This window comes from Falco naumanni, chromosome 5 (genome assembly GCF_017639655.2).
Source record: "Falco naumanni isolate bFalNau1 chromosome 5, bFalNau1.pat, whole genome shotgun sequence".
NCBI classification, from domain to species: Eukaryota; Metazoa; Chordata; class Aves; order Falconiformes; family Falconidae; genus Falco; species Falco naumanni.
Genome location: NC_054058.1, coordinates 1,627,002 through 1,639,731, shown reverse-complemented (window position 1 = coordinate 1,639,731; position 12,730 = coordinate 1,627,002). Strand labels below are relative to the sequence as shown.

Below are 12,730 nucleotides of genomic sequence, written 5' to 3'. Positions count from 1 at the left end.
GAGAACGCTGAGCGTGCCTTTGTTAGTAACCAGCCACCTGATGTAGATAACCCTTTAAAACATGTAGGGAATGAAAAAGTTCAAGTAGCTGAAAGCCAAACGTACCAAGTTCAGGTCAGGAATAAGACATAGTGCAGCTTCAAAGCACTTTCGGATTTGAACTTCCACTATGCGTCTTTTAAAATGTGAATTTTGAGAACTCCAAGAACAGGTGTTTTGTTTTAGGAGACTGACTATACTAAATCTAAGCTTTAAAAGCTTGTGTTGCAAGAAACACAGCATGCCTAGAGCATGGAACAGCTTAGGCACCGCACACGTCTGCACTTGGACAAGACGAGACAGTCCCTGCCGCTGTTGGTGGCACGGTTAATGACTAAAATTAGCTTAGCTACGCTCTACATGTCTTAACCGTAGCACAGGCACGTTGGCACGCAGGGGCACAAGCGAGCTGGATGTAAGAAGATGCCTGTGTATGGGGAAACTAAGCAAGCAAGAGGGCTGCATGAAGCTCAGAGGCACCACAAAAGGGCCCCCACCCCCATCCCAATGCCCACCGAACCGCCCCACGGTACTGCCCTGCCTGGGCAAGCACGACGTGTCTGTCAGAGGGAGCCACGCTGTATCACAAGAGTCACAGAGCAAGAAACGGGTACAAACTACGTTTTACAAGATAAGTATGGACTATAACATTGAAACATTTTAGAAAATAATTGAAAGAATAAAACAATTCAGGACTTCAACTCCTAGAATGATTCTGAACACTAAAGAAAAGTGACTTGGTCATTCCGCACACACCTTAGGGTTGCTGGATCTCTTTCCAATAAACTATGGCTTAGGCTTTTACATTAAACCATTTTTGACAAGCTGGTTATTTTTAGCACAATAATCTGCATCAGATGTATTCCACAACAATACATTTTAAACTACTCTGAGTGAAAGCTAGTGTTATTCATTCCTGCATTTCTTAAAACTTACATAATCAAAGCAATCCCTGTGGGGTTTTTGGTTGGTTTTTGGTTTGGGGGGAAGAGGCGTGTTGGGGTTTCTTTTGGTTTTTTTTTGTTTGTTAAATGTAAAAGATGGTTTTTAAGTACCACTGTACTGGAAAACTCAATGAATCATAATCACCTCAATTGCATCGTCGTACATTTTCCTTGCCTCCGTGTCCATCTTGTCTGACATAAGCCAGGCTTTCAATAAATATTCATAAAAACTGTCTCCCAGCCCGCCCACGGATGTGTGATCTGTAGGAGGGAAAGAGGAAAAAAAAGTTGAAGTTGTTATATAATAGCACCTTAAATTTATTCAAAACATGAACTTACATTTTTAAGGTCTACTGTTGTAGAATTATCAATATTTTAAGCCTGTTTAGCAGCACAAGGCTGCACTGTATCTCCTGTCCCGTCCGAATTTCATAGGCGTGGAAGCAGCTCTGTGCCTTCACTATTTCTCATTCTGCACAGGCTATCCCTCGTATCAAAATATAATTTAACCTCTCTTTTTATTCCATTTATTTCATTCCACAAAACCTAATTGTTTTGCTGCTTGCTAGAGTTTGAGGTTTCTCTAAATATTTTTTTACATCTGTAAAAGTATATATAAACACCCATAAGGTCTCTGTATCCAGGATGCAACCAGGTCCTGTGGCTGGCTATGAACTGCCATGAACTACACAGAATCCCATCTTTCCAGGAGATTTTTATTTCCAGCTAGGTAGTTCCTTAACACACTAATGAATTTCTCACAGTAAACGTTCTCATTTAAATTGTTTCAGTCAAAAGGAAGGCAAATTGCCTTTGCAGCGTGCAGCACCAGCCCTGCTCTGTTCCACTGTACCTGAGCAGCAGGGTAATGCTGCTTGACTATTAAAATCCACCACCACGTAAACCACAACTCCTAACATGCATATTTTTTCTTTTTTTAAAAAAAAATATCTTTTTTTTCTTGCAGGGTTTGCCTTTCACACGTAGTTATCGCTCTGTGCCGGCAGACCCCATGAGAACGACCTTCGTTCCTCTGTGGGTGAGCTACGCCTGCTCCCACGCGGGCACCCCTCGCTCAGGCAGCACGTTTATGAGATTGAGTCAGTGGCTCCAACCAGAAGCGCACACAACCACACAACCTTCTGCTTTGCCAGCACCACAGCCCCCCCCACACAGGCACCAGATGGACCTCGGCCAGCAGAAGTGAGGCGAGAGAAAGGTTTAAGACCAACTTCATCACAATGCCAGAAACTCACTGCACCGCTGTTACGGTCACGCATTTTACCAGGTGAAAACAAAGAAGATACGGTACTTCCTTCACCAAAGTACCTCAAAAAAGTGGTGTTCACAGTCTTTCTGGGATAAAGGGGTAAAAGAGAGGTTGGAGCTCTCCTTCTGTTGCTTTTTCCTCCAAGCACCGTCCTGCCCCAGCATGCCTGCTTGGCTCTGAAGAGGTGAGTAGGAGGTTAGAGCTGGTAGATGCTTCTGCGTCAACTCTTCTCGCTGCCTCTTGACTCCTCTGCTCCGTAACAATGGATTTCTGAACAAAGGAAGGAGCCAGCCTATAGCTTAGCCGTTTGGTTTCAGGTTGTGAATCCAGAGCAAATTAATTCATGCCCTTCTCTCCTATCTCAGTCTCTCTTAGACAGCCTTTTCACACCCAGCTACTCAGTGATTTAACTACAAACAATGCATTTTCATAAGCCTTCTAGCTCTGAGCTGTAAGAGGGCGTTCAGGTCATGAGTCACTTTCTTCCACAAGTACAAGGGCTAGAAATTATTCCTTCAATGCAGTTACAGTCTCAAGGAGGCACAAGAACTAAGGCTCCACAGTTTTCAGAAAAAAAGCAGCAAACCATGCCCAGACCTCAGTTACGACTCATGCCAGCACTACTCAGGGACTGACTTCAGAGGAGACACGGCTTAAAACTACTTCAGCTGAGCCGTTGCCTCCTCCCCAGCCGAGCTCTGCAGCCGCTGGAGCCAGCGCTTCTCCCCGGCCAGGACAAGGCTGCTGACCCCTCAGCAGGGCTCGTCTTGGAGCAGCTCCAGCTGGGTTTCAGGGCAGGAGAGAGCAGGAAGATGAATAGAAAAAGTTTTATTTCCTAAACAGAGAAATCCACATTCCAGGTGAGTTTCCAAAGTCAATTATCAGAAACAGACCCCGTTTCACATCTACTTCTTCAGGCAGTCATCTGAGAACTGTCTGTCTCTGTCAGCAGCTCTCCTCCGCCTCCACCGTGCTTCTCATCTCAGATGAAAGCACAGGGAAGGCAGGAAGCATCAGGACACACAGGACTCTGAGCCATCCCCTAGACAGCCCTTTCTGCACCTTCACGCATTCGGAGAGCAGAGCTGCGCAAGCGTCCCAGATACAGATCCTCGTCCTCCCACCCGGCAAGCGAGAAGCAACCGTGGCAAGGCTAAAGGCTTCCGAGGGCCTCGCAGCTCCCGGCAGCAGCGTTTTCTTTATCCCTGTTTCACGTAGCTCCCTCCAGTTCCCAACTGTAGGAGTTTTCCTCTCTCACGGAACAGCGGGCTCCCCCACTCCCCAGCTGATGCCCTTCACAGCTGGATCAGAGGGCAGACCTGTCAGAAAGGGCAAACTGACTCTGGTCCTTCTCTTCAGTAGTGGTACAGGGACAGATGAAGTATTTTTGGTGGTCGCACACGGTAAGCCATCACAGCCTCTCACACAGACGGGAAGCAGTATTTCAAGGGAGCCCAGCGCGCTGAGATACAGCTGTCTTCACTGCCCTGACCCCTCCACATCTGCAAAAAATAGCTGGGAAGGGTGGAAGTGCAAAGGAGGCCACAGCAGCAGCTCAGCTGAGGGTGAAGTACAGCAAGCTTTCCAACTTCTACAGCCGCACCCTGGAAAGATCTTCTTCAGGTCTTCTGCTAGTGTCAGAAGGTACTGCTAAAGCAGAATCTGCTGCATTTTGTGTAACAACTGTAACTAGAAATGGCTGAAACTTAAAATATTTTTTGTGACAGACTGTGGGACTTTGACAACTTGCTCTCACCTACGGTGGAAATACTAAAGAGCTATTTTTCAAGATTCCTTAGCAAATACACAGCTGGTGAAAACTCTAGATTTGGGTCATCATGTATCATTCTCTCCTACAAACAAAGCTCTCTACCCAAACTTATCATCAGAAGGTCCACTGCAGTTATCACTCTTTCCTGCTATTTGAGCTACAGCCTAGATGGATTTAGGGATTTAACTAAGATCAACTCAAAATGTTTCGCTCATAAACGTTTTGCCCGTAAAATATTTTGAAGTTTTTCAATCGTCCCTAACCTCACATGTCAATCCAGAGCACTAAAAAGGAACAACTCATGATCACAGTACCGGAGTTTGCAACAGCATCTTGGCACTGGGTACTCTTCAGTAGACAGCTGTGAGCGTATCATGTTTAAAATGTTTATAAATATTTGGCAAATGTCTAATATTTGATCTACAAGAATTAATTAGCTCTATGTCATTTAAAGGGTTTTACTGTGAAGCGTTTCACAATGAAATTCTGAAAGAAAATTCTTTCCAGGTTAAGACAAATATAGCAAAGCGAGCAGAAGCACGAGGGCCTATCAAACATGGCAGAAGCCACATACCCTGTTCAATGACACGTATACATTTTTAGAACATTCATTCCTTCCAATCTGGACAAAGATATTTTCTTCATTCCTCAATTTTTTTTCAAATGTAGGCTCAGATGACTGGGCAAACCTAAAAGTATTCCAAGTCAATGATTCCTTGGGAAGTCTTATTTTAAACTAAAAGACACAGCAGCTGCAAAGAATACCTTCAACTATTGCAACCAGAAGCATTTACAGAAAGCCCTTATTTTTTCTGGTTTGTCACACACTTGGAAACACGTGTGCAAACCTGCACAGTCAGTCCGTTCGTAGGCTTCCTTCTTGCCAGAAAGAACCAAGAAAAATCCTACTAGAAAGAGTATGATATTTACAGTTCATAGCAACATTTTTGCTTGGATACTTCACAAGATTTACATCCTGGTAAATATTGACATTTTTCTTCTTAATAAGCAGCACACAATTGGAAAGAAACAAACAAACAATACAATCAATTTCATAGCAATATCTTAATGAGTTTTTAATTTATTGATAAAAGAAGATCTATATTAAGTCAAATACCGTATCTCAGCTAATATTCCAAAAATCACATCCACCCCTTTTCCACAGAACGAGTGGAGGATCTTCTTTTAAAAAACTTCTCACGCCATCGTTATTGAATATTTCTAAATCTAGTTTCACTCCAAATGTTCTTATCCATATCAGCAACCCGTTAGCTCACTGCTCAGACAGTCTCCTCCGAGGAAAAGCAGGACAACTACTCCACAGCCAACCGCAGAGACACGGCGGCTCCGGGGGGCACATACTTACTGACCGACACGACAGTGCAGCTCAGCTCGAGACGGGAGGGAGAGGCTGTGGCTCTGGTGATTTGTTCTCTGTAAGTGAACTAGTTTTCTTTACAAATCCAGGGAGACAAACTCATTTTTCCCCAGGGCATAGGCAGCCGGGTTCCCCGCCTCAGTTACAGCTGAGGCACTCCGATGCATCTGGCTGTTCTTCCTCCCCAGGACTCATTCCTGGGGAAGGCAGTAGGGAACAGAGATACGGGGCATTCACACAGCTCACCCTCCTCGGAGATCATACCCAGATCCACCCGGTGGCTGAAAAATAGTTTCCTCCACAGCCAGCCAGTTTCGGAACGAAGGGCAGCGGTTTGCAGCCACTATAACTCACCAATACGTGCCACTTGCTTTGTTTACAGGGAAAGTTGGGTTCAATGAGCAATAAAATATTTTCCACAACGACCGAAGCCCCCTAAAGATAACATTAATAACAAAACCTGCTCTAATGAAGGCCTACCTGCTCTCTAGAGCCAACTGAAGATGTGCAAATTATTTTTAAGCAGATGGCTTTAAGTAGTTAACAGCAGCTTAACGAGGCAAATTAAAAACAGTTCATGATTTGCTAAACCCTCTCTGCTTTGTGCCTTAATTGTTCAATTGTCATTTCTTGGCAATGAGAAGGAATTAAGAAAGAAGCCAGGCGCTGTTTTAAAACCAGCACATCATGTCAGAAGGGATGCTGCAGTCACAACACCGGGGGGTGAGGACTCCTGTCACCCGTGAGCAGATGGCTGGCGAGACACTGCCCTGTCCTGACCCCCGGGCACCTCCTGCCGTCCCTCCGCTGTGTCCATGAAGCTATTACGCATCACTCACTGCACACGGAATGAAAAAGATGAAGTAAAGCGCTAAGCAGAAGCGTGTTTAGCGTGCACAGGCTGCCATGCTGAAAGGCAGTACGGCGAGGTAACCTTCTACCTGTATGTAAGCACAAGCAGGTGGAGATGAGGAGAAACTACACCCACAATGTTTTTAATTCACTAATTTGCACCTACAACACTGATTTAATATCTTTAAGTACAGGCAGCTAGAGAACTAGCAAGCAAAGAATCGGAAATTTGGCAATATGTAAAAGCAACTCAAGTCTTAGAACTGGAATCATTAGTTGTGACTCTGAAGTAAAGGAAAATTAACTTAAACCTGCCGACAGTGCTGCACCCAACAGACTGGAAAGACCAAGGTGAACAAACTACCGATCCATTTCAACCAGAGGAGTAGCAGTGCAGAACCACTTTGCAACAAAAGAACGTAGTAAAGAGGGAGACTGATTTTCCTCAAGGATTGCAAACACCGTATTTTTGACAAAGTGCTATTGTAGTATGTCAGGGAAGGAGTGGAAAAGTTAAGTGACCAGGAGGGAGCAGCGAAGTGATTAAGCTAATACTAACTTTCCTTAAGAAACCCCCACACCCCCTCACCGTTAGCTGATCTGGGTACCAACTGGCCCTACGCTGCAAGAGCCCTCTTGCTCTGTGCAGGAAACTTTTGAAGAATTTTTTTTCTGTTTGCCTTTAGAGTGGCTCTCATTAAATTTCAGTTCAATCTTTACTTCGTGTAGTTGGGCTTAGCGCCCCTCAGCTGCTCTAAATAGGTGCAAGCTCCCCTTCTAATCCTTTAATCCAGAAGGCTGAGGCCCTGGAAATTGCAGCTGCTGCAATTCACAGTGGAAATTCATCCTAAGGATGCCATAAGCCATAAAGGATGGCTTAAAAGTGCAAACACTTGTACATTAACTGCAGCAGAGGCAAGCCTGATAAAAGGAGGTGGAGGTGCAATTTTTAGTCAGCTCTGAATCATTTATCACTGAAGAACATGGTACCAGCACGCATTTTTTTTCTGAAAACACGCAGGTTGTCACATAACAGAACTACTCCCAAGAACAGTTCAGGTTGCAAAGCCAAGCCTTTGTAAGCCAGGAGCAGCCGGACAGGCATTGCTTCCTGCTCTACTGTCACAACAAAAACAGCTCAGCCCTTCCCAGCCTGGGGGTACGCGATCACGCCGGCTCGGCACGCGCAACTCTAGAGAACGTAGCAGCTCAACTCCAAATACTCCATATGGAGAAAACAGATGTATTTTCGAAAGGTTTGGAAAAATATCGATGATTTTCTCCTCATGCAGTCCTGAAACAAATAATTCCCATGGTATTTCATATCCAAAACATGATGGTTCCTGAGTTTCCTAACTGTAACCCTGAGAAAAAAACAGACTTTACTCTGGGTAGAACCACATTCCACCTCTAGCTTCATTTAGAAACGTCTGAAGGATTTTTATCAAAGCTGTTTAAAAAAGCCCAACAAAACAGCTTGAGGCAGACAGAGTAATTCAGTTGGAAGAGTTGAAGTTTGGCAGCTACAAGGAACTGAAAACACAATCACTTAATGGAAAGTGTAGAGCAATATTAAGTGCTACCAGTTTCTTGTATAATAAACTAGAGGAAAATGACTTCCTAGAACTGTAGTGATTATCAAACTAAAGATTAAAATTCTCAAACTTGCCCAATTCAGGTGTGTGCAAAGACAAAAGAAATAATTTGAAACAGACCAGCAAGTACAGCTAGCCCAATGTATATATAACATACACATACTTAGGTAACTCACGTTAGAACTAAAACACATCTTCAAACGGAACGCAGCTATTGATTCTGCAGTGTCAAAGTAGTATCCTAATTTGGCATCTTACAAGAGACTCTCCTTTCACACTCAGGAACTCACAGCTGGAACAAATACTTTCCTTTTTGTATTCAAACTTCCCTAAAACTTCAAAACATTCCAGCTGTTATTTATAATTCTGGAAAGACTGAGACCTTTTCTTAGAAGACATGTCCACGAATTAAGACTAATCATCTAAATACATCAAGTCCGTTTGTGAAAATGAACAACACATTAAACATTGGTGCTTTTAGTGAAAAGTGACGTGGCCTTTTATCACCTGAAGTTGCCTTTTTGAGATTTTGACACTCACTGAGAGCCCCTGAATGAAGCATGCCTGCCTCTGCCAAGTCTGGAGTCAGTGTAATCCCACCTGCAGCGGCAGCTTCAACTGGAAGCTGCTGGAATTTGCAGTGGATCGATGGGAAGCGAGGTACATGTCTACCTCTGATGACTTTTTTTTTTATCTGATAAGGTGGCTGTGAAAAAACAGCTGTGGGGTGGTAACATCACCTGCTACAAACAACACTGCAGTAGGTATGTGCCCATAGCCCCTAGAGTCCCTTTTGAAGGACAGTGTCTATGTGGGGGACTGCCAAGCTCTTAAGGTCATTGCAACCTTTAGTTTATTCACCTCAGTCTTCACCTGTAAGATCTCAACTCTCCTCTTGCTGACTAAAACCAAAAACATGGGAGAGAGAAAACCCTTACTAGACTAAATCTAACCCAACATCCATCTATGCAAAATTAACTGGCAAACCCACAGTCACCAACTTCGCCTTCTCCTCCAAGCTTTACCAAGAGCGCGGCCGCTCCCGTACTCATACACACACGTGTATACGTACACGAGACATGAACGCCGGCAGTCAAGAGTCAAAGGAGCAGCGCGAGACTCACTCTGGTTTTTATGTACTTAACAGATTACGCCCCCTGCAATACAAATCCAGGTACTCTGCATGTTTGTTCCTTCTAGACTTGTGTCTATCTCTCTCATTTTTCTTATGACAGACACCTGACCGGCACACGCAGCCAGCCGAGGCTCTGGTCACTCAGTAGGTGCGAGCACACTGTGCTGATGGTAAGAATCATTCCGTTCACATGCCATGACTGAGCCTGAGGTACCACAGCCCATGTCTGCACTGCAGCCACCGCCATCCTTCCCTTTTGTTTTGACCACATAGGCCAAGGAGCGTTGCAGCGTGCTCTGCACCCAGGCATCAGCTATGTCTTCAGGCAGATGCCCAAGACGAGCTGGTACTTTACCTCGCTGCTACGGACAGCCCAGCTCCCAGCGGAACGGCACAATTAAAAGCACTCATCAGGAAGACGCATTCAGCATCCACTGAACAAAACTACAGACCCTCTTCCCTCAGTGTCACCAAACTGGAAGCGTCCACATGTAACTCAGACTATGAAGTGTCACATGCTGCAGAAAGAATGAGACGCAATGGCTGTTATGCATCATCTGGATCTATCTGGGGTCTGGAGAACAGCGCTGACAGAACCAGAGGTGCACAGGCTCCAGCAAGTGATGCAGAAGGAATAAAATAAACACACATAGCTGTAATCAGGCTGCAACAAGTTTGTAACCAGACTTTGTCAGGCTCCCCTTTAGTAAGAAATGAGTAAATCTAGAATAGTTCAAAAATACAGTTTACCTATACGGAGACCCTAGGACAAAAATCAGTTGTTAAAGAAATAGCAAGATTCCACAGGAGCTCACAGAGCACGTACCGAAGGATGCCTCCGTACTCCCCCGCTGTTCTCAGTTAGCTGTCTGCAGAGCCAAAAAATGAAACCCTCGGGAATACCAGGCAGTACCCTAAGACATGCTGGACCCTCTTCATGCAGATTAATTTACTGAATTCACAGCAAAGAAAATAAATGTTAAAGCTGTTGCAGGACAGATTTAAAATTCTAGATATTGATTCATTCCCCACCAAGATCATGCTCTCAAGTACGGTTTGGTGGTACAGCAAAATAAAATATTCACCTCTTTCCACAGTAACGTATGCAAGCACTTTCAAAACCCAGTTAACACCATATCCAGCTCCTTCCTTTAGGAATTATTTATAGACACTCCTTTTCAAATACATAATTCATACACATGTTTAACCTTCCAGCAACACTAGAATCTTTAACACACTAAACAAAGCTTTTATTTGTTCAGCTTTTTCAGCATCTTGCTCAACAGACCAGTGAAATGTCTTAACCTTGTAGACTTAGAGAAAGCATTATTCCCTACAACGCACAGCTCTGTTGTATTTCATTAAAGCAAAGTTTTACCAGATTAGCTTGCTCTTGGCTTCTAATGAATAAACAAATTTGAATGCAACCTTTTCTTGGAACATAGTTAATTACATTTGTACCAGGTTGTAAAGCAAAAGGGCAGGGGGAATTCCCCAGTAGAGATTACATAGATTATTTTCTATTCAAAACACATGCATGTTCCTAAATACAGAATGAGACCCAATATTTTGGAAAGAAAAATTAAGGACATCTGTCAAGATAGCAAAGAAAATTAAACAGCAGAGAAGCACCCCCACCTCCTCATCCGCAACTGGTACGTGCATGCCTGCTGCTGGAAGTCTAATAATCATCTTGTGTTTTTATTTGTTCTTAATGTACTCAACTGAAAGCAGATTTGAAATAAAAAAAAACCACCTCAATAAAGGCTTGCACCAGTCAGCAAAGTAACCACCTCGCAGATTGCACATCTCCAGTTCTATAACTGACTTTCCAACCACACATAAAAAAAGAAATTCACTTGCTAAATCAAATACATGTGCAAAGATGAAGTCAGGTTGGGAACTATTCCTACAAGTATTTCTACAATAGACAAGATAAATTATTTTAATCCTGCACCATTTCTATTTAAGAAAGAAAAATCTTTTCCTTGCACCGAAAGGAAAAAAATCACCCAAGAATTAAAGCATTAGAAACTATTACCCGCAGGTCGAAATTGAAGGCAATTATCTGAAGATTTTTGTAAAATACATTTTGTAAAATACAGGTTTGCTTGGCACAATTCCCTCCGATACTTTTGGGTTATGGATTTTTTGCCAGAACCTAACATTATATGTCCCAACTTGATTTTCTGCAACTCTTGGTGTCGCTGGTTTCTTAGAGCCTGTAGGGGTATTAACAGATAACATTTAAGAGACTAATTCTGCTAAACAAAGGATCTAAGTAAATATATGAACAATGTAAGGGTGGGGGGCAGAAAATTCAAAGCACCTTCATAATTAAAGGAGAACGCTAGCAGCTGCAGCTGGCAAAGACAGGAATTATCCAATACTGGCATCCTTCTCACTACCCATAACTAGACTATCAACCTGTTAGTTTATGCTACAATTATATTTTTATCTGAAATATCTGTCTGCAATATATCTTTGATCTTCTGAAAGATCACTTCATTTCTCAGTATTATTCACTCCACCTTACAATCTGCAAGGGCTTTGATCTCCCAGAGGTAGGTGTGAAGGCTGAAAGGGCTTCTTGCTTAATTTGAACAATGAAAGTGCCGATAATAGAAATCCAAAGAGCGTTTACTTATCAGCCTCTGCAGCACCCTTGACAGTTTGCGTTCCAGAGAGCCAGGACAGCACCCTCCAGCCGATGCGCTGACCGTTCTCAGCATCCTCACGCGGGGTACACAGAATGGGAAAGCACCTTCCTCATCAAGTTATCTGGGTGAGGAATACTCAGTACAGAAGAAGTAACGAATGACAAGGAAATTGGTAAATTAAACATGGACATTAACAGGCAGGTGGTAACAAACAATAACCCAGAGCAGAACTCTCCAGCTACTGATGGACGGGCCATTAAAGGAACTTTTCTCTGGCACAACGTGGGAGAGCCACCCTGAACTTTGTCGCTGGTGAGAAGGGGGCAACGTGATTGTCATGAGCATTGTGAGATATTTCAGGGGACTTGCAGAACTGTAAAATCTATTTATGGGACAGCAGAAAGGGCCTGTGGCTTTAGATAAAACTTTTATGAGCTATTTAGGGCCAAAGGGACGGAAAGGGAAGGATCAGGGTGGACTGGGGAGGAATGAACAGGGGAAAAAATGGAGACGAGGTGGCTTAAAAGGGTCTGGTCGCACATAAACAGGCTGTAGATCGCCACAGTTGTCTGTCTGAGCCCTGCACCCTACCAGCACTGACTGCCTTATCTTCTTATTAAATCCTTTGGTTTAGCGTGTAACCCCAGTCACTATCCTACGTGTGAGTGCTGCAAGGTGCAAGCATCAGCAGCTGGAGAAGCAGCCAGAGGTTGCAGAGCTGGCAGGGCTAGATGCCAGCACCTCGACAGGCTGGCACACAAGAGAGGTCTGGTGCCAGTAACTGGAGGGACTGGGAAGCATGTTGCACGGTCAGAGTGCCAGCAACTGGAGAAAGGGGCTGCAGGTCCATATGGTGGTTTATGTGCTGGCAACTGGAAACAACCGTGTTGGGTTTTCCCCACCCCCCCTTGAACTTAACCCCGAGTGCATGTGTGTACATGGAATTCACCAGCAAACGTCAAGCTGGACACACCAGTGAGGAGGAGGAGACCTGCACCTGAAAAGACCCGAGCTCTGAGGCAGCGGCTGTGCCTGGGCTGCAGGGCTCGAGCGCAGGCATCGGGCAGGCTGCCAGCCCCACGGGTG

At 44.2% G+C, this 12,730-nt stretch overlaps 1 protein-coding gene across 3 annotated transcripts in view; it reads right to left on the bottom strand.

Annotated features, from left to right (window-relative positions):
- Positions 1-12,730, bottom strand: part of MAN1A2 (mannosidase alpha class 1A member 2) — a 144,288-nt gene that overhangs the window by 32,104 nt on the left and 99,454 nt on the right. For all 3 annotated transcript variants that reach the window (XR_005827949.1, XR_005827950.1, XM_040594493.1), the window contains exon 9: positions 1,129-1,244. Coding sequence is in view for 1 of the 3 variants with exons in the window: in XM_040594493.1 (XP_040450427.1) it covers positions 1,129-1,244 (116 nt within the window). In the remaining 2 variants the exon portion in view is untranslated. The remainder of the gene's footprint in view (positions 1-1,128; positions 1,245-12,730) is intronic.